Raw genomic sequence first — 20904 nt, forward strand, 5'->3', positions numbered from 1 at the left:
TTCTTTTCTCCATTACCCTGTTGCTTACATTTTGAACATACATGTCTGAACAAGGACAGAAAAGGGCCATAAAATACTTTACTTTTCCTCCTTTTCAATAGTTCTGGCCAAAGATATTTTAGTTTAAGAAATGGTTAATATAATTTACTATTGTAAGGTTATTTGTAGATTTTAGCAGGAAACAGCGCATAAAGAAAGAACATGCACTTTGAATTCAAACCTAGGTCAAAATCCTCTCTTTAACTTACTATGTATATAATAGGAAAAACCAAACTGTTTTTTCTACTCTCATACTCAGCACAGAACACTTCAGGTAACCACAATGTGTGGGGTTTTTTCCCCACACCAACCAATTCTCTGACACCAGTTGAGTTCAGTTTAATTCACTTCAATTCTGACACTTACCTACTTGGAGTTAGCATCAGCTCCCACAAGTAAAAGACTGAGTCCCACGGCACTGCCCCCATATCAGATGCCAGTTGCAGGTCTGGGCCTCCAGTGCTTTTGACCAACCAGCTGTAAATCAGGGGTTCCCATGATCCCCTCCTCAGGTTTAGTAATTTGCTCGAATGCCTTACAGAAATTTGGGAAACACCTGTGTTTACCAGCATATTATAAAGGATACAACTCAGAAACAGCCAGATGGAAGAGATGCATAAGGCAAGGTATGAGAGGGCACAGAGCTTCCAGGCCCTCACTGGATGTGCCATCAGGTTCAGTAAGCTGGGAGGTCATCAGATCTCAAGAGTTCAAGAGTTTTTTATAGAGCTTGATCTCTAGACCCCCTCCTCCTTCTCAGAGGTCAGTGGGTGGGGCTGAAAGTTCCGACCCTCTAATCCCCTGGTCTTTCTGGTGAGCAGCCTCATCCTGATAACCTCATTAGTATAAACTTTGGTGTGATCATAGAAAGGGGCTTGTTAAGAATAATAAGATACTCTTAGCACTCAGGAAATTACCAAGGTTTTAGGTTAGGAGCTCCGAGTCAAGAACCTGGGACAAAGATCAAATGTATTTCTTATTATAACACATACTAGCTATGTGAGCCTGGGCAAATCAGTGAGTCTCTTTGAGCCTCATTTACTCTTCTGTAGAGAGAATACTTAACTTCATAAGGTAGTTGTACCAGTACATTAATTTTACTGTATGTAAAAAGCCTAGCCCAGTACTTGACACCAGGTTTGAAATAAGTGTAAACTTCCTTATATTGCCCTTGTCTCCTGCTAATATAAGATCAAGGACAAAGCCATTAAAATTCATTATGACAAAGCCACTAAAATTCATTCTATAAGGAATTATAGCATCATATTTATTATCTCAATGAATTAAAATAGCAGAATTCCCCTCACATTTAGTATCAGTAATAAGAGGGGAGGAAGTTAGATACTTTAAGAATACTTAGAATAAATGCTTTATCTTAGAAGAGGGAAAAAATAGCTAAAAAACTGTATTAGAATAGCTTACCAAAGAAGATTCTTTAAAAATATTAATAGAAGTCATTATTTCAAACTAAAAAGGTTTTATAGGAGTTAGCCTTCTAGCTGGGCATGATGGTGTGCACCTGTAGTCCCAGCAGGAGGATCACTTGAGCCCAGCAGTTCAAGGCCACAGTGAGCTATGATTGGGCCAGTGAATAGCCACTGCACCCTAGCCTGGACAACACAGCCAGACTATGTCTATTTAAAAAAAAAAAAAAAAGCCTTCTGTCTCAGGTAACTCCAACTTTATTTAGGTTAGGGATATAATATCTCTATATCCCTTCTGAATCTTGGGTCCCCTATCAATAGTCTATGAAATCTCATCTGATCTCCAAATTGCTGCTACTTCCCATATATAGTCTTCATAAGCGGACTGCATTCCTAATGGGGGGCAGAAAGGGTGGAGAATGGCTTAGCTACAACATGCCTGATGCACTTTGAAAAGTCTGTCTCCAAGTGGGAGTCTCTGTTAAAGTCAGTACTATCCCATACCTACTAACTCAGATGCTTTAGGACATGGCCTAAGAATCTGCATTTTAAATAAACCTACCAAGTGGTTCTCTTTGTTTTAAATAAATTCTTCAGTGATTGAGAATCATTGGCTTAGGGATTTCGCTTTCAATGATTTCATACAAACTGACCCTCCTACCTCCAGATTCGGGTTTCAGGGAAATAACTAGTAACTCATCTTCACAAGGAAGTTGTGACGTGGAGACTTTTTTTTTTTTTTTGGTGCGCATTTTTAGCTTTACCTGCTTTTCTTCAAAATGCCACTAGGTGGGGCCTGTAGCCCAGCCCTGTTTTATATCCCTGATTAAAGGGATGTTGGCAACAAACTGTCTCAAAACTGAATAGTATGCTTTGTGGACAGTCCCTGGTGGACTATCCTTTTCAATCACTCTGATACCAAAAGGCCTGACCTGATTTCTGACAATGCTTATAACCTAGTACACAGGCCAAATTATTGACCCAGTAGCAGCAAAGATCTAGCATAAAAGGGCTTAAACTTTTTTCTTTTTTTAATTAGCATTCAGTGTCTAAAAGGGTTTAAGCTAAGCAGGAAAATAAAATCAAGGCTTAAATTTTTCAATAATTAGGTTTTGCAGTCAGCTTCAAATGAAAATAAATATCAGCTACCATAGAATCTGATTTCAAACTCTTCTAGTGTTGGGTGATTTGACTTACCAGTGCTTGCATTTCTATTTGAACACAGAAATAGAATGATATTTCATGTATACAGATGTTATAGTGAGCTATTGAGGTAAAAGTTTTCAAAGTATGTTGCCGTGGTGACATGGCTTAAAAGAAAGCCATTTCTTCGTGGTTTTTTTGTTTATTTGTTTTTAAATAAGAGATGGGGTCTGGCTATGTTGCCCAGGCTGGAGTACAGTGTCTATTCACAGGCATGATCCCACTAGTGATCAGTAGGGGAGTTTTGACCTGATGCATTTCTGACCTGGGCTGGTTCACCCTCCTTAGACAACATGGTGGTCCCCCACTCCTAGGAGGTCACTATATTGATGCTGAACTTAGTGCAGAGACCCAGTCAGCTTAGTGCACTATGGCCCAGAACTCCTGGGTAAAGCCATCCTTCTTCCTCATCCTCCAGAATAGCTGGAACTACACGTGCATGCCACCACCCTGAGCTCCATTTCTTTTTCTCACTTGTTTGGCAGGGGTGGTAGAGAAACCATGGGACCACTACACTCCCAAGAACATGTTTTATCTAGTATGCCTATAATCTCAGAATTGGGTTGTACAAGCAAGCAAGATGATCCAGGGGATTGTAGGAAGAAAATATTAGAAGTTCTGTTAGTTTTTTCCTCTGCAAAAGATGAATTAAGCCTCAGTAATATTTAATATGTGGACTGATGCTGGTCCACACAGTCATTCATAAATCAGAAGGTCTCGGCTCACAAGGAAAATATCCTGAGGGAAGAATTGGCATTACATGCACAGAGGAGTTAATGGGGATACCTTCCTTTATTCTTCACTTTCACCACGTTACAGGATTAAAGACTAAATTAATGCCCCCATGACCTTTCAGAAAACGGAATTTTCACTTTAAATATTAGCATCAAGACCACACATTAAGTTTAATAACCAATCAGAATTATGATGTGAAGATTAAAATGTTACTTTCACCAGCCAAGACTCCAATCACAGAGCTCTGTTATCTTGCCAGACTTCTCTATTAGAAATAACACAGTAATGCCTTAGAAGAATGAGAATGTTTTCCTTGTTGGCAGTTGGAATATCCTACAATTTGAAGACTATTAGAATTCTACTCTTTAACACTTATAAAAAATAAAGGTAGGCCTGACAATCTCAAAACCAAAATAGAAAGGAAAAGGGCAAATTATTAACAAACAGAATACAGAGCTTGTAGTGTTTTGCATCCACATCTAACTTGTAAATTTTTCAGCATTTTACTAGTTTTTACATTTGAAACCAAAAATGTTTACCAAAAGCTAGTAAATCAAGTGGGACTTCTAGAAATGGTAACTAGCTCAACTACCAAAGACTTTTATAAAACTTTAGTGCTAAAACATCTCACATCTAATCATATACTGCATTATATATTTCAAATCTATTAAAGTGCTTTCCAGTAACTCCAGCAGAAAAAATAGTGCTTTGCCTTGAACTTAGGAAAAAATATAACATAGATTTCTACATATTTTCCCAAAGCAAAAACATAATTTTCATTTTGTCAATATGTAATATTAAAAGTTAAACTTCCTCAAAATTCCAGCAGTTTAGTGTTTGAAAATGCCATAAGTCAAATTTACTTTCTATATTCACTCAATAAGGTAGCCAAAAACAGTGAACTTTGGTTCTAACAGCTTGGCACCTTTATGTCCTCAGTAAAATAGTAGTTTGCAATTAGTTATCAGTGGTCCTTAATGCCAGTAAAAATGAATTTCTTCATGTAAGAATTCTTTTTTTTTTTTTACTTCATTTATTTTATTTTATTTTATTTCATTTCAAGTTTGGCATTGCTGGCAGGATTATTCATTTAAGAATTCTATAAAAGCTCCAGATACCATCCTATGGATTTAAAAATGTTAGTAGTTGGTAGAGGAAATTGGCAGTTCTTTTTCTCTTGGGTTAGTTTTCTATACTTATTAATATTTTAAAGCCATATTGACAGAAATCATTTGTTGGAAAAGCTTTTAACAACCCTCACCAAGAAAGCATTTCAACTCCAAGAAGCCAGTTGTGAACAATCTTGAGTCATTATTCTGTGAATTTCAGATAACAGGTTACTCTAGAGTCTGCCTTTGTAATACTAAAAATGACAGCTTCCATTTATTGAACATTTATTACGTACTAGGTGCTGTACTAAACACTTTATATACCCTGTGATCACAACCCTGTGAGGTAGGTTTATTATCCTTAATTCACAGATAAGGAAATTGGATCTCAAAGAGTTGAACTAACTACAGGTGGCTGAGCCAGCATTTGAACCAATTCAGAGTCCACGTTTATAAATAGTATGCTATAGTGCTTTCTATTCACAGAAACATCTTCTACTCCATGTACTAGAATTCTCTATTACCATGTCCCACCTGAGAGAACACACAGAAGAGCTCAGCAAATGCCTTATAAAATGAGAAAAATGAGGGAAAACTCCTTGAGCCCAGGTGTTTGAAGTCACAGATGAGGTGTGATGACAGCACTGAAGTCTAGCTCAGGCAAGAGCTAGACCCTGTCTCAAAAAAAAAAGTAAGATTAAAGTGTCAGTGTCATCTTGGGAATTCTGGCTTGGTTAAATGCCATCAAACCCTACCTTCTTTAATAATCCTTTGGTGATAGTAAACAATGTAAATGCAGCAGTAGCAATTATCTAGATCCAGATTATGTTTATGATTTAAATGATAAAATGATAATTCCTTCATCTTTTATGGGTTTTTGGGGGCGGGGGGGGGGGGGGGTTTGTTTTTTGAGACTGAGTCTCACTCTGTTGCCTGGGCTAGAGTGCCGTGGCGTCAGCCTAGCTCACAGCAACCTCAGACTCCTGGGCTCAAGTGATCCTCCTGCCTCAGCCTCCCGAGTAGCTGGGACTACAGGTATGTGCCACCATGCCCAGCTAATTTTTTCTATATATTTTTAGTTGTCCAGATAATTTCTTTCTCTTTTTAGTAGAGATGGGGTCTCGCTCTTGCTCAAGCTGGTCTTGAACTCCTGAGCTCAAGCGATCCGCCCACCTTGGCCTCCTAGAGTGTTAGGATTACAGGCGTGAGCCACCACGCCCGGCTTATTTATATTTTTGTTTTGAAATAAAGAATACATCTTATTTTTGTTTCTCCTCAGACCTTGAATAAAATTGACCCACAACAAATATTTGCTGAATAAATGAATGAACCCTTATCCTTTTTCACTCAGACCTTATAAAATCGTTTCCATCTATTCCAATTTTTCCTGCCACTCCTTGTTGTGCTCATTGCTTTGAGGGAAAAAATATTTTCTTCTGTTTTAAAATGGTTGGGAAAGAAAAAGAACTTTTGTCAAATTGTCTGTGTTCCTTTTCACTTGGATTCCACACAGCATCCTTTTTTTGCCATCTTAACACTGCTTTCTCATGTTGCTTCTCCTCCCTAACAAGAATACAGTGTCTGTGTCCCATACCTCTGTTGTATTTCCCCCACTCCATGAACAGAAAACATTCTAAATCTGAGGTACTCTGAACTCTTCAGAAAAAGTGGCTACCTTTATGGCTTCTTTTTGAAAAGCACAATTCCTAGTCTTATCTTTCCTCAGAGTAATATTGATAAAATTTGTTTTTACAATTTCTTTGACATATATTGTATGAAAACCAAACGAACGATCAGGAAGCCCTTGCTAAAGTGAGGTATTCTGAAGCATTTACACAGGTTATGAAACCTGTCCTGGTACCTTGGCCAAAGAAGACAGGCATAAGCAGTCTTTGTGAATTGCTCAGCTTTGTAAGGGCTTCCTGGCATCTGAACAAGCTACATTTTGCAAAACATCAGGCTTTGCATGAAAATCAAGATTCCCACAACGAGCCCCAGTTGAAAGAGGCAGCTAAAGGGTCAGGGAAATGTCAGGAGGGCAAAGCTTCCCATAAATGGAACTCAGAGAAACAAACTGAACTTAGCTTGGCACCAGCTAAGTATATTTATAAAAACAAAATACCTGTTTATTGGGACAGAGGGAAGGAAAATTCATTAATTTGTCCATAAGCAATGAAGTGATATTTCTACTTTGGTAAAATTAATCTCAAAGGCATTGGACCTAAAGAGAATGCCTGTTAACTATCTCTTATGGAAAGTAAAATTTCACTAAATCTCCACCTTTATTTCAAATTGTCATATACTTTAAAGTAATTGGTATCCCCCTTCTCTCCCTGTAAGAACCAGTTACCCCTTTTCTCCTTTAATTCCTTTGTGATTGCTGAAGAGTTTTGTTTCCTCTTCAATGACTTCAGGCAGCGTAGTGAGCCAAGGAATTCCAATGAGAATGAATACAGGTTGTCCGGCAGCTCCTGGGCAGCCAGGATTGTCCCTTGGGAAAAGATGCCCTCAGAGCTGGCTACAGGTCCCCTAACTGGGTAAACAGTCAGGAACAGGGCCTCATAGTCCTCCTAAGTCAGGACTCAGGTCCCCTTTCATTAGAGTCCTGCTAAAAATCATCCTGGGAAAATAGAGAGGGATACAAAAAATAACAAACATGGGGAAATGGTAAGCCAGCCAGATGTAGATTTGGGTTGATATCACTTCTAGGTTTCATCCATTCATTCATTTATTATTTGATTCATTTGTTCAACAAATACTCAGTGAAAGCCCACGAGGGCCAAGGACTAATAGGTGGAACATGGTGCTGAACAAAATAGACAAAGAAAGAAAAAGAGAAGGCATAAATAAATAATAAAAGGAATGAAGAAGGTGACATAACTGAGATGCTACAGAGAATAGACAATATAGAACATTGTGAATAACTTTATGCCAAGAAATTTGAAGCTTACACAAAGTGGGAAAAATTCTTAGAAAAATATAATCAATAATATATTACTATATTACATTATACATAATACCAATATAACATATTAAAACTGGGTAAATTGTTAAACCATTATAGAAATGGGACAATAGATAAAAATTTTCCTCCAAAGCAAACAGCAGCATAGATTCTTTTACAGGAAACTTCTATTAAATGCTCAAGGAAAAAATAATTCCACTGTTACACAAACTATTCCATAACATAGGAAAGGAAGTAACATCGCTCACCCCTTTTATGAAACTAGTATAACCAGGCAAGAGAAGTACAAGAAAGGAAAATTGCAGGAACACTCCATTATGAACCAACATAAATGCAAAAACTTAAGACTAAGTGATCCAACAATGTTAAAAAAGCATCCTGACCAATTTGGATTTATCCTAGAAATGCAGTTAACATTACAAAATCAATTACTAGATGTCACCAGATTAAAAGATTAAAAGAAAAAAATCATATGATCATCTCAATAAATTCAGAAAAAATCATTCAATAAAATTTAACCCTCTCACATAATAAAAACTCTTAAACTAGGAACAGAAAAGAATCTCCTTAACCTGATAAAGGGTATCTAACAAAAACCTACAACCACCACTGTCCTAGATGATGAAAATTTCAAATCAACAACCAGAATGGATGCCTACTATTAACACTTCTGTTCAACATTGTACCGAATTTCTAGCTATCCATTTAAGATAAGAAAAAGAGATGGTATAAGGCTTAGAATGGAAGAAACAAAACCATTATTATTAGCAGGTAACATTATTATGTATATAATAAATCCAAAATATTCTTTAGATAAATTATTAGAAATAAGAGAGTTTAGCCAGGTAGCTAGCTAGATATAAAATTGATTTACATAAATTACTGCATTTCTATGCCTCAGCAACAAACAGAAAAGTTAATTTAAAAAAAGAAATAATTATGAGAGCAAATTTATAAATAAATATAGTATCTAGAAGTATATCTAACAAAGGATGTGTAAGACCTGTAAGGAAAAAAACTATAAAACTGTAATGAAAGATATTTAAGAATATCTAAATATACTCTTACCACTGAGTTTAAGAAAAAAAAAACCTAAATATAAAAAATGTTTATATTAGAAGGTTTGATTTTTGTAAAAATGTCGATTCTCCTGAAATTGAGCAATAGTTTCAATGGACTACCCATCAAAATCCCATCATGGTGTCTGAGGAACTTGCAAAGCTTAAATTTAAAAATATAGAAAAAATCAAAGGATTAATAATATTCACAATGCTTTTGAAGAAGAATATGGTGAGTGAAGGAGTATAGTATTGGTGCAGAAATAGATAAATGACCAACAGAACAGAGTAGAGAGCCCCAAAAGATCTGTGAATATAAAGAAACTGGATAAATAAAAGAGGAGGAATTGCAAATAAATATGGAAATTGGCTATCCATATGGACAAAATGAAATTGAACTAATACTTATAGCTTATGTTAAAAGTCAATTCTGGGCCGGGCGTGGTGGCTCACGCCTGTAATCCTAGCTCTGGGAGGCCGAGGCGGGTGGATCGCTCGAGGTCAGGAGTTCGAGACCAGCCTGAGCAAGAGTGAGACCCCGTCTCTACTAAAAAAATAGAAAGAAATTATCTGGCCAACTAAAAATATATATACAAAAAAAAAATTAGCCGGGCATGGTGGCTCATGCCTGTAGTCCCAGCTACTAGGGAGGCTGAGGCAGTAGGATCGCTTAAGCCCAGGAGCCTGAGGTTGCTGTGAGCTAGGCTGAAGCCACGGCACTCACTCTAGCCTGGGCAACAGAGCAAGACTCTGTCTCAAAAAAAAAAAAAAAAAAAAAAGTCAATTCTGTATGAATTAAAGACTTAAATTTAAAGTGCCAAGCTTCACAATTTTTAGTATAAAATACAGTATATTTTTATGACTTCCAAATGGAGAAGTATTTCTTTTTTAAATTAATATTCTTTTTGATTGACAAATCAATTATATACATTTATGGGAAACAATGTGATGTTTCAATATATGTGCACAATGTGGAATGAGTAAATCAAGCTAAGTAACATATTCAGCACCTCATCTTTTTTTGGGTTGAGAAATATTTTCAGTAAGTTGCAAGGAGATCATATAAGATACTATTATTAATTCCACTTGATGTATAGGAATCTAAGGCTTAGAGTGGTTAAATTTGTCCAGAGTCACACAGCTAACATTCAAACCGAGGAAATCCAGTCTGGGGACTGGCATTCTATTTTTTTTTAAGAGATGTGGGTCTTGCTATATTGCCCAGGCTTCTCTTGAACTCCTGGACTCAAGAGATCCTCCCACCTCAATCTCCCAAGTAGCCTGGCTCTGTTGACCAGGCTAGAGCACAGTGGCATAATCATAGCTCACTGCAGCCTCAAACCCCAGAGATCAACTGATCCTCCTGCCTCAGCTTCCCTCCCAAGTAGCTGGGACTATAGGTGCCCACCACCATACACAGCTAAATATTTTTTGTTTGTTTTGTAGAGATGGAGTCTTGTTATGTTGCCCAGGCTGGTTCAAACTCCTGGCCCCAAGTATCCTGCTGCTTCAGCTTCCCAAACAGGCATGAGCTACCACACTTTTCCCCTCTTTTTAATCAAGCCTTAATTCTTTTTCTTACTCAGAATAAATTGTTCCCTGCTTTGTACTCCAGCACCAGTTTATACTTCTTTCATAGCATTTACTTTATGCTTTGCATTATTTTAGTGGCTTTGTTTACACAGGTAACTGTATATGCACAGAACAGGTTTGGAAGGATAAGCAAGAAGTGATAAGAATCGATGGCTCTGCAGAGGGGATCAGAATAGTCTGGGTTCAAAAACAAGAAGAAAACTTCATTATATACTCTTCTCTGGTTTTTTGGGGTTTTTTCCATGTTTGCACCATTTTTTCAAAAACAAAATAATAATATGAAAAAATAAAATTGCACATGTCCTCACCCATATCAACAATTTTCTAGCCATTTTAACTAGAATCTGAGATTGTTTTTCTGTAAATTCTATTTTTTGCTTTTGTTTTTCATGAGCCTATAGCAGCCACCTTCACATTGTGACCCTTAGGGCTCTTCAAATAATTGCTGCTGAGGAGCATGAAATGTTTAAGTGCAGCTTTTATAATCATAAGATGCAATACACTATTTTTCTCTGGAAAGATATAGTCAATGTTAACAATTATAGAATACAGGGAGTGGGTGGGGATATATGGGTGTTCACTGTGTCTTCCAACTTTTTTGTGTATTTGAATATTTTCATAATAAAATGCTGGGGGTAAGGATCAAAGAAAAAATAAACTAGGCAAAAATAATTTAGGATAGTAGTGTTACCTCTGGCAGGAGTGAGATTGCGGCTGGAGAAGGGGCATGTGATGCGGATGACAATAATAAACTTTTGAATGTTAAAAAGCACCTGGATGCTCCACTCTGAGGAAATGTACAGCAAAATTCACGTGCAAAGCAAAAATGAAGGGTTAGGAGTTCCACTTTCAATGCCCACGGAATAGTTCACACTGGACTGACCCTCTGGCAGGTCACTCTGGATAAAACATAAAAGGCTGTAAAAAGCAACCAAACTGGAGGGGAGTCGATACTTAAAGGAAGTCCAATGCACTGGGGTGAGTTTCCCACTTTACCGCTTTTAGCCTGAGGATAGAGCCCAGTTAGAGTTGCATCAGTGCTACAACTGGAATAGAATCCTGCAGTTTTACAGTTGAGAAATCAGAGGACAGAGTTCAGGGTACCTATAGAAAATGAAGGAGAAAATTCTGGCAAAAAGATACAGAGAAAAAGCCCTAAATTCAGTTTATGAATTCTGTCCAAATCCTTGGCTGACCCCCAAACTACTCATGCACAGGGCAAATCCAAGAAAGCCCGCTAAGGCTAAGGAACTGAACAGAGACATCAGTGGCTGCTCGCTGCAGGGAAGACAGGGTCTGAAGTTTGAGTGCAGCCAAATTAACTGCCTGCTAGATTGAGGGTGACTAAACAGAACTTCACAGCCAAATGCATTCCCTAAGCCTTGACTGGATCTTGAATTTTAAAATATATCTATATAAGTAAATAATGTTTTTGGAACAATTGAGGAAAATTCAATAAACAAACCTTTGGTGACATTATTAATGTTGATTTTTTTTTTTTTTAGGTGTAGTCCTGATTTGTAGTTACACAGGAAAATGTCCCTGCTCTTGGGACATGCATGTTGAAGTATTTAGGAGAGAAGTGTACTTTCAGATGATTTGGAAAAAGTGAAGTGGGTATGTATTATAAAAAACTGCGACAATGCAAATGTGGAAGACACTGATGAGTCTATGTGAGTGGATGAGTCCAATTAAGGGACATTGTAATGTTATTTCAATTTTTGGTGGATTTGAAATGACTCAAAAATTTAAGAAATAATTTAAAAAGAATACAGAGTACAGAATGTACTGCATTTAGTAAGACTATTATTATTTTATGAAACTCATGTATGTGTGAATGCATTGAGTTGTGTTAAAAAATGTACTTCTTATGGTGCACTGTGGTCAAAAAGTTGACAAACACTGCAGCACTACCACTGACTAGGTGCATGGCCTGAGTTAGGCTACGTAACTTTTCTAGACCTCCATTTCCTTATATGTAAAAAGCGGGGAATAATTACAGTACCTACCTCATAATGTGAGGTGCATAGTGATACCTCCCTCAATAAATGTAGATATTAATAAATAGAGCAGTTTGGGTGAGAGGTTGATGGTAATAACAACACTCTGACTTGGTTAATAAATATTTCAACTTCAGAATCCCCTCCAAAATATAAAGTGTCTTGAAAGTATCAAAGAGCTCATGAGAGTGTGAGAAATTATAAGACAAAAGTATCAGAGAAAGCAAGAACCTTAAGAGGTAAGTGAAGGAGGGAAGATACTTTTGCCCTGAAGGCATCTGTCAACCTCAGAGAAAGTGAGCTTCAGTTTTGTTGACTCCCTTCCTCTTCTTCAAAGGAGACCTACTGCCCATAAAACTGGGACCCCAAAGAGCTACATCCTCAAGGTAAGGGTAAACAAGAAGTAAATCTACCCACTCCACTCTACCCCATGTCCAGGGGACCTCAAGAAAAGTTGTCTTGGATGTTAACAGAGAAAGGGGGAAAAAATCATCCCTTATAGGTTGTAACCACAAGCCTACTGCCTTATAAAGCAGCAGCCCATATACCCACATAGCCTACATAGTTCAAAAAAACTTCAAGTTCCGTTTAAGTGGTCCTGAATACATCCCCCCCACGTAAGCAGGGACTAGTGTACTTGAAAATCACATACTTGTTTATCTTCCTCAGCACAATGTGTCATGAGAGTAGGAACTTTGTATCTTGTCTTCACCAATGTATCTCAGGTTCTTGGCATATTCAACAACTATCTATGGAATGAATGAAACTGTTCCTGCTTTATTATTTGGTTGCTCCTCTTATCAATGTCAATATCCGTCTTCTATAATGTGGTTTCGCTTTTAGTTCTACTCTGACATTAATATTGCCATCCCCATTTTTTGTTCATGGAATCTTGTCTACTTTTGCCTATTTCTTAATTTTTACTGTCAGTTTATGTTTATCTATTGCAAACAGAAAATTTTGCATATTTTTAATTCAAAGATTAGTCTTTTATAAATGACACTAAGTATTTCCACTTGTTTTCTGTCTGTAATCCTACTTTATGCTTCCTAAATTTTGTTTTCTTAGTATTTCATTCCCTCCACTATTTTATAAAACTTATTTCCTTTCTCACATTATATGATATGCTGGCTAATGGCAAAGGGATAGGAAATGGGGGGTGGAGGAAGTAAGTTATAAAATACCAACCACAGCTTCCTGACCAGTTGTAAAAGCAAGGAAGGTCTATATTAGGTCCCGTATTTTCTTCTTTATCCTGGTATATGTATGTCTATGAAACATTCCAACCAATTTCCTCTTTTTACCCCTCGGTTTCCCCTGCTACTTTCTATAAATCATTGTGAACAGAGTAGACTGGAACTCAGTATCCCTTCTAAATCTCCTTTTGGTGTACCTTTTTAATGTAACTACACCTTCCAGATTCCCCTGAAGCAAGGGTTCTGGGTACAAATTAGGTTCTGCCATCTAGATGCACAGAGCCAAATTTTTTCTACAGCAGTGTTACGGGATTCACCCCCTTGCTTTGTTAGGTGTTAAGAGGGCTTGTTGTGCAAGTAGTGGCAGTAGCAGCAGCTTCCTGATCCCTGGATGACAACTTTAACAATACATCCTTGAAGTCAAAGGTCCAAGAAAGAGCCGGGCACGGTGTAGTCCCATACACGGGGTAGTAGCTGTAGTCCCAGCTACTCTGGAGGCTGAGGCCGGAGGATTATTTGAGCCCAGGAGTTCAAGGCTATAGAGTGGTATAATAGCACCTGTAAATAGCCACTGCCCTCCAGCCTGGGCAACATAGCAAGATCACATTTAAAAAAAAAGTCCAAGGAAGGCTTCCTGACTCCCTCCCTTCCTGGTTGTAGCAGTAGTAGCATTGGTGGCTGGTCAGGCTGGTAGTGTTTATTGTGGAATCTTTTCTGGAGACCCATCCATCATAGATCCCTGTCTAATAATTTTGTAGACATCGAATTCCCTATATTAAATCATTTCCTGCTTATATTAATGTTTTCTGATTCTTAAAACTGAACCCTGATTGATAAACAAAAATTCTAAAATTTGGTATCATTTTCCAGCTTAATCTCATTTTAAAGAAGTTGTTGAAATGTTCATTTAGACCTCTTCCCACTGAGTGAGAAACATAGTTTGGTAACTAATCTTTGGAGTTAACTATCTTGGTTAGTCTGAGCATATACACTATAAAATGTGGCCAAACAAGTTATTTTCTCTCGTAAGGAAAAGAACTCTTTCTGTCTGAGTTTCAATACATTGTTATCTATTGGGTAAAACTTATCACTGTATGTTCTGATGGTTTTTAAATAACTAGGAAAGTCATCATCTTGCAATCTGGCACTCAGAAATGTTAGGATTTTCAATATTTTTATTTTCCAAACATTATTTTAAAAGGAAATTAAAAGCATCAGAAATACAGATGTGGCTTAATGGTTAACATAAGAACAATTATTATAAAATGTTTTAAATCCATCACATACTTTGCATCATGGTAAAGCATCACGAGAACTAATTAATATACTCTGCTAACTAATCATATTCAACTAAATTCTCATTTCATTTAGTTCTCATTTTAGCCCTTATGAAGAGACAAGTTATATATGTCTATCTATGCCTATGTGTCTACACTATAGCTATATCATGATATAGGCACAGATAGACATTTATAACTCATGAAGAGACAAGTTACATAAATATCTGTATATCTATATCTATATCTACATATAGATATGGATATAGATATGGAGGGGTCTAAGAATCTGGCCCACTATGTATTTCATGCAAGCAAAATCAATTAATTTCTTGATGAGCATAAAGAGACAATACCTCATATACACGTTTAGTTTTCTTTATGCTATAATTTTTACCTCCCAAAGATGAGTCCCATGCTGGTCAAATCATCTCAAATTCAAAGGTCACGTAGAAAACCAGACATTTAAAATTTTACAAGTAGAAATCACTTTTGTTTTAATCTTTTATTAAATCACATTTGAAATGCCTGGCCAGCAAAAAGAGTGATTTATATCTTAAAAAGTGTGATCCTTGATTACTGTTATTAATATTAATTATAAAGCTATTTGGATATTAGAATAAATACCAAGATTTGAATTAAGACAAAAGTCTAATCCCTAATTTGCCACTATTCCTCCAATGATCTTGGATGGTAGACTTCTTAATTCTTTGTGAAAAGAGGTAATACGCTAACTCATGGGAGTACTAATAAATAAAAATAGTGTTGTATTAAAAATATAAAAGCACAATTAAAATAGGTAATAGTGACTTCCAAAAATAGCATTCAATTATAAAAAAAGTGAGTGAGTGGATATTTTCTGTTATAAAATTTAATAGCAAAAAATAAAGGAAGAAAGGGAAAGAAGGCAGGCAGGGAGGGAGGAAGGGAGAAAGAAAGAAAGAGAGGGAGGAAGAGATTAGGTAGGTATGTAAATCAGTCCTAAAAGGTGAATTTAAAAACAAAATAAAACCTATACCTTATACTTAAATCTCAGAAATAGAAAGGACTGATCAATACTGAAAGCTAAGAGTTGTGAGATGAGGCTGAGCAGAGTTCCTGGTGAGTATCAACTCTGTCCCTGCCGCCCCTCTCGTGACCTCTGCATTTGCAAACAGCCCAAGGGAGGGTGCTGTAAATTGAATGCCTTCACCCAAAGGAACAAAGTACCTTGCAATCTGCAATCAATAATTCTTGAATATAACAGTTTATAAAGATAGGTTTTGTATCTTGATGCTCATCTTGTGGGTGTCTAACAGTTATAGTTCCAAAATTCTAGTAAATTCAAATACTAACTGTATAATGAAAATATTTTTACATAAAAATATGAGTTCACAGTTGTTATGCTAGGAATCACAGAGCATATAATAAAATTAGTTTCCGGTATAGAAATACTTAATCTATTTTTCCTTACTGCCCATTTCCAGTTTAAGGTTAATGGAGAGAAATAAAACAATTAGTTTGAAAACAGATCTTGAGAATTTTTCTATTATGCCATAGTAATATGTACAAAAGAAGTTATTTCTAAATAGTTACTAAATACTGCCAGATGATTAATAAACTGTTCTCACACAGAAGGAAAACAAAAATCAAAACACTCCCAAATTTCATCTCTATGCCTTGTTAAGCAATAATAAAGACTGAGATGCATGTCAGCAGTCCATGTTGTTTCCCACATAACACCATCCTGCCTAAGATGACAACTTAGTGCCTACTCTCCCAGGAACACTGCACATTTATTATTGATGCCGTCCTCTTCATTAGGATTCTTGCATAAGATCATTCCAAAATAGAACAATTCACTTTTTAAAAAAAATAGAGACAGTGTCTCACTATATTGCCCAGTCTGGTCTTGAACTCCTGGGCTCAAGCGATCCCCTCCTGCCTCAGCCTCCCAAGTAGCTGGGACTACAGGCGTGCACCACCACGCCCAGCTTAGAACAACTCACTTTTAACAAGTAATAACATCTTTCTTTTTAAAAGAACAATATAGCTACTCAATTGACATAAAATAATATCTATAGTAAGAAATGGCAATAATCATAATACTATATTCTTAGTTGGCTGTCTTATGAAAATAAAGTACCTAATGCCACTGTGAGTGTTTTTGGTAAGGACAGAGTTATAGGTAATACATTTCTGGTTTCCTGCTTTAACAATGTATTGTTTATTCAAATCTGCCAAAAAGGTGTATTGTTCCCTATTTTACTAAGTCAGAAAAAGCAAAATTTATAACTCAGTTAATAAAAATAACAGCTCAACAAAGATCATACCTTCATATTCTTTAAAAAAATGAAGGCTATATATATTTTGAAGACCCATAACATTGATTCAAATGATCAATCAGCTGATTTTCTACTTTAACATAGTAACATAATCATTCCTGGTATCTATTTAAAGGTTAAGTACAAAAGATTGGGGCACAGATCAGGGTAAAAAATCTAAATAAACTTTTACATCAAATCTTAAAATGTCAAGAAACTACAAAGCAAATCAACAGATATTAATACTTCAAACAAAAGAAAATCGTAACTGCCGACTTTTTAGCTGAATCTTTAAGTTTCGATCTGCCATTGATCTCAAAGTTTAAAAAAAGTCAATTAATATCAGTAACAAAAACCACATACACAAGATTTTCTAGCCTCTATGATTTTAAACAGAGGGGACCGGAATCTGCTTGGCTGAAGTGCTGTCGTATTCCTGCATTAAGTCATTAGTGGTGTGATAATGCATGGCAATATAGGAACTGGCAAATCCAAAAGAGTTTATTGGCTGTAGGTTACATGGGCTGCTCGCCTCCTGGGAAGGGCTGCTGTTATAGATGCTGTAGTAAGGTTCAATCCGAGTGTTGATGGGAGTTGAGCTGCTCTGCCCACAGTGTTGATGTCCAGCAGAGATCTTGGGACTCACCACACTTTCCTTTGAATGACTCGGGCCACAAGCCTGGTCCACAAATTTCTTCTGTGGCTTTGGAGACAACATGTAGGCAGAGTTTGTTTCATGATGGGAAGATTTGTTTCTGTTGACTTCGAGGTTCCCTTTCCCCATGGCTCGAAGTCGAGTCTTCTGTTTGCAGCAGAAAAAACCCAGACCTATGTACTGGAGGCACCAGAACACTTTCCTTCTCAGCCCTGCACTGTTCCGAGAATATATAAAAGGGTTTAATCCTGACTTGAAAAATATAAGAGTAAATCCAAACAGTTCAAACTGGTAAAGGATGAAGCTCCCATTGCTGGACAGAACCACCTGTACCAAGGAAATCCCCAGTGGAAGACAGCACACCAGGACTGACAGCACAATGATCACACAGGTGACCACGGCTTTGGAATCCTTGGCGGTGGAGAGGTTGATGGCTGAGACCAGCTGGAGTTGGCTGGCTGCAGGGGTGGACAGCTGGTTGAGACTCTTGGCGTATCCGTGGGTCTGAATGTGCTGCAGTTTGTTGCAATTCTGGTTCCTGTATAGAGCCGGCATGGTACACTGGATGGGATCTCCAGCTCCCTGCATGGGGGCTCCCATGAAAGTCTGTGGTCTGGAAGCATCAACTGTGATGACAGGGGGGCACTTTCTGACTTGAGCATTCTTCCGCAGGGTCTGAGCAATCATGATGTAACAGACAAAGACCACAGCAACACAAAAGGTGAAGTCGACCACATAGAGAGACAAAATGGCTTTCCCTTTCCCAGCAATCAGACTGGACATGGGAAGACAGAGGTGGGACTTGCTGGTTTTCAGGGTAGCCAACGTGGCGAGGGTGAAACTGGTGGCCCAGAGAAGCAGAGTGAGAAGCAAAGTGCAGGGAAAGGAGGCCGTGCGATGAGGCTGCTTCCCCAGCACCATCCGGAGCCGGTGCAGGGCAATCACTGCCACCGTCTTCAGGGACATGATGATGAAGCCCGAACTGGTGAGATGGAAAGTGAAGCAGAAGGCATCCGGGATGCTACTGGCTGAGTTGAAGAATAACACAAAAGTGAACATGGGGGCTGTGACTCCGCAGATGAAGAGGTCACAGAACGACAGGTTGAGGATCATGAAATCAAAGTTGGTTCTGAATTTCCTGAAGGCTGGATCAAAGAAGGACAAGAAGACAATGAAGTTGCCATAGGAGCCCAGGCAGAAGATGATTGCGAGTAGGAAAGTGCAGGTCACCAAGGTGGCTGTGTGGATGAGATCCTGAAGATCCTCCTGGAGAGAGGTGCTGTTTCCTCCCTGCGAGTGAGGATCGTGCAGCGAGGTGGCATTGGGGGCATCCCGAAGGTGGTCTGTTGAGTTCATCTTCAGAGAGAAAGGTCTCCTCCTTCTGTTCCCCAAAAACACTCAGTGGGAAGGGAGTCAGGGCCTCAACTCACAGATGAGCGACATGTGACAAAAGAGGCCCAAGGCAGATAAGCCTGCACACAAAACGCATACCCAGAGACAGAAAGGGATTAATGCAGACACGGAAAGCAATGTATACCCTGCTCTCATTATTTTTCACGAAAGCACTAGAATTTTTCAGCTCTGACCTGGTGCACAGAAAGCATTTCTCCTCACAAAGCCCAACATAGAAAAGATACAAACACCTCAAAATATATTCATCCAACTAACTTTCAGTTTTATGACACAGTGGTTTTCAAACAAAGCTAAGTACCACCTGAAGAGCATGTTAAAATGTTTATCACCTGGAGAGCAGATTCCTGACCCTCACCCCTGAGATTCTGTTTGAGGGGTATGCAGATGTTACTTTTGGAAACATTTCCAGGTCAGGCACTCCAGATACACAAGAACATAACCTCTCCATCAAAGAGATCCCAATCTAGTTGGAGAGCAGTCTATGTAATCACAGCCTACTATGGGTGCAGGGTGCTATGGAAGTACAGAAGAGGGAACCTAATCCCGCCTGGGAAAGGATGAAGGGAGCTTTGGTGAGGAGGAGGCAGCTGGGTGAAGGGTGGGGGCAGGGAGCAGGGACAGACAGGCTAGGAAAAGGGGAGTAGATCTTTGCAGCAGAGGGACTAAGGCAAGAAACAGTATGTGCTTGAAATATAAACTGGAGGGTATTGTTGGTGCATAATGTGGCTGTTCACTTAGCTCCCATAAATTACTAACAAATCCTACTTCTTTCCCTAGGAAGAATCCTTTATTTCCCAGATTTATCATTTTTTTCCCCCACCTTGAGATTTCTTAGCCAAGTGCGTATCCCCCTTTGGAAAAAACTTTGTGTAGGACAACATTTGAGAGGGAAAAATGAAAGTAACAAAGGGTGTCAGAATTATAGTCACAATTTACAAGATACAAAGCACCACTTTGTAAACTCTAAACTGCTATATAAATCTGAGTTACCATTATTCCAACAGGAATATCCCCATGATGAAGCAGGAGGCATGCCCCCTTTCCTGTACTCATTCACTCCATCTACATTCATTACGTGTATACCACATGCCAGTATTATGCTAGGTGCTAAGGGTACAATGATGAGTAAGACACAGCCTCTACTTTAAAAGAATAACCTTCTTGTCCATTCTTTCCTAACATTTTTTTTTTTCAATTTTGCAATGAAGTTTAGTGTATACTCACACAGATCTTCTACCTTGCTCCAAATCTCAAAGCCCTGTGTGGCCTGGTGCACAACTTGCTCTCAAAAGATGCTTCTAGTGGGACAGACTAAGCGGTTCCTTGGAAACAGCACTATGCTCTTGACAACTGAAAAGCATTTGCTTTAATCCAACATTTTAGCAATCACCAATAGCACTGGGGAGGTCCAGGGCTGATGTTCAGAACATTTAGCCACCAGCTCAAGCTGGATCCCCCAGGCCTCCAGCTGTTAACCCTTCCGTTGCTGGATCAAGAGGGTGCAGAGGACTGGGCCAAGTCAGTGAGGGATTACCTGGGGCTCCAAGCAGCAGCCATGGACTACCCAATACCGAAGTCTCTCAGCATTTCTCAACACGTACAGCCATGCCTGTGACTTTCAGACAAATATCGGTCCTGGACACCTGACTGGTATCCTTCATTAAAGAAGAAAATAACATTATCTACATTCTTAATGGTCATATGGTGCAGATAAATTTCTCCACTGGAAAGTAAGACCAACACTTCTGTACTTTCCATTTTAAAAGTTCTATGAGAGAGAAAAATATAAATCCTTAACTTTTGTTTCTTGATGGTTAGAATTAAAAAAAATAATAGATAGCTCTTCCTGTTTCCACTTAAAGACTGTACCTGTTTCTGAATGCTTTTGAGACGTATGTAGTGAGAGAGACAACTATTTACTGTTTTTCAAAAAT

General features: G+C 38.1%; 1 protein-coding gene across 1 annotated transcript; it reads right to left on the reverse strand.

Moving 5' to 3' along the window:
- Positions 1-16639: 16639 nt before the first annotated feature.
- Positions 16640-19058, reverse strand: GPR75 (G protein-coupled receptor 75). Its single transcript, XM_045549591.1, has one exon. It carries the CDS (start codon positions 18911-18913, stop codon positions 17291-17293), a length of 1623 nt encoding a protein of 540 aa, XP_045405547.1. The 5' UTR covers positions 18914-19058; the 3' UTR covers positions 16640-17290.
- Between the last annotated feature and the right edge of the window lie 1846 nt (positions 19059-20904).

The sequence above is a fragment of the Lemur catta genome, chromosome 4 (assembly GCF_020740605.2).
Source record: "Lemur catta isolate mLemCat1 chromosome 4, mLemCat1.pri, whole genome shotgun sequence".
NCBI lineage: Eukaryota > Metazoa > Chordata > Mammalia > Primates > Lemuridae > Lemur > Lemur catta.

Excerpts from the sequence above, each read along its gene's own strand:
- GPR75 (XM_045549591.1), bottom strand. The coding sequence starts at position 18,913 with ATGAACTCAACAGACCACCTTCGGGATGCCCCCAATGCCACCTCGCTG.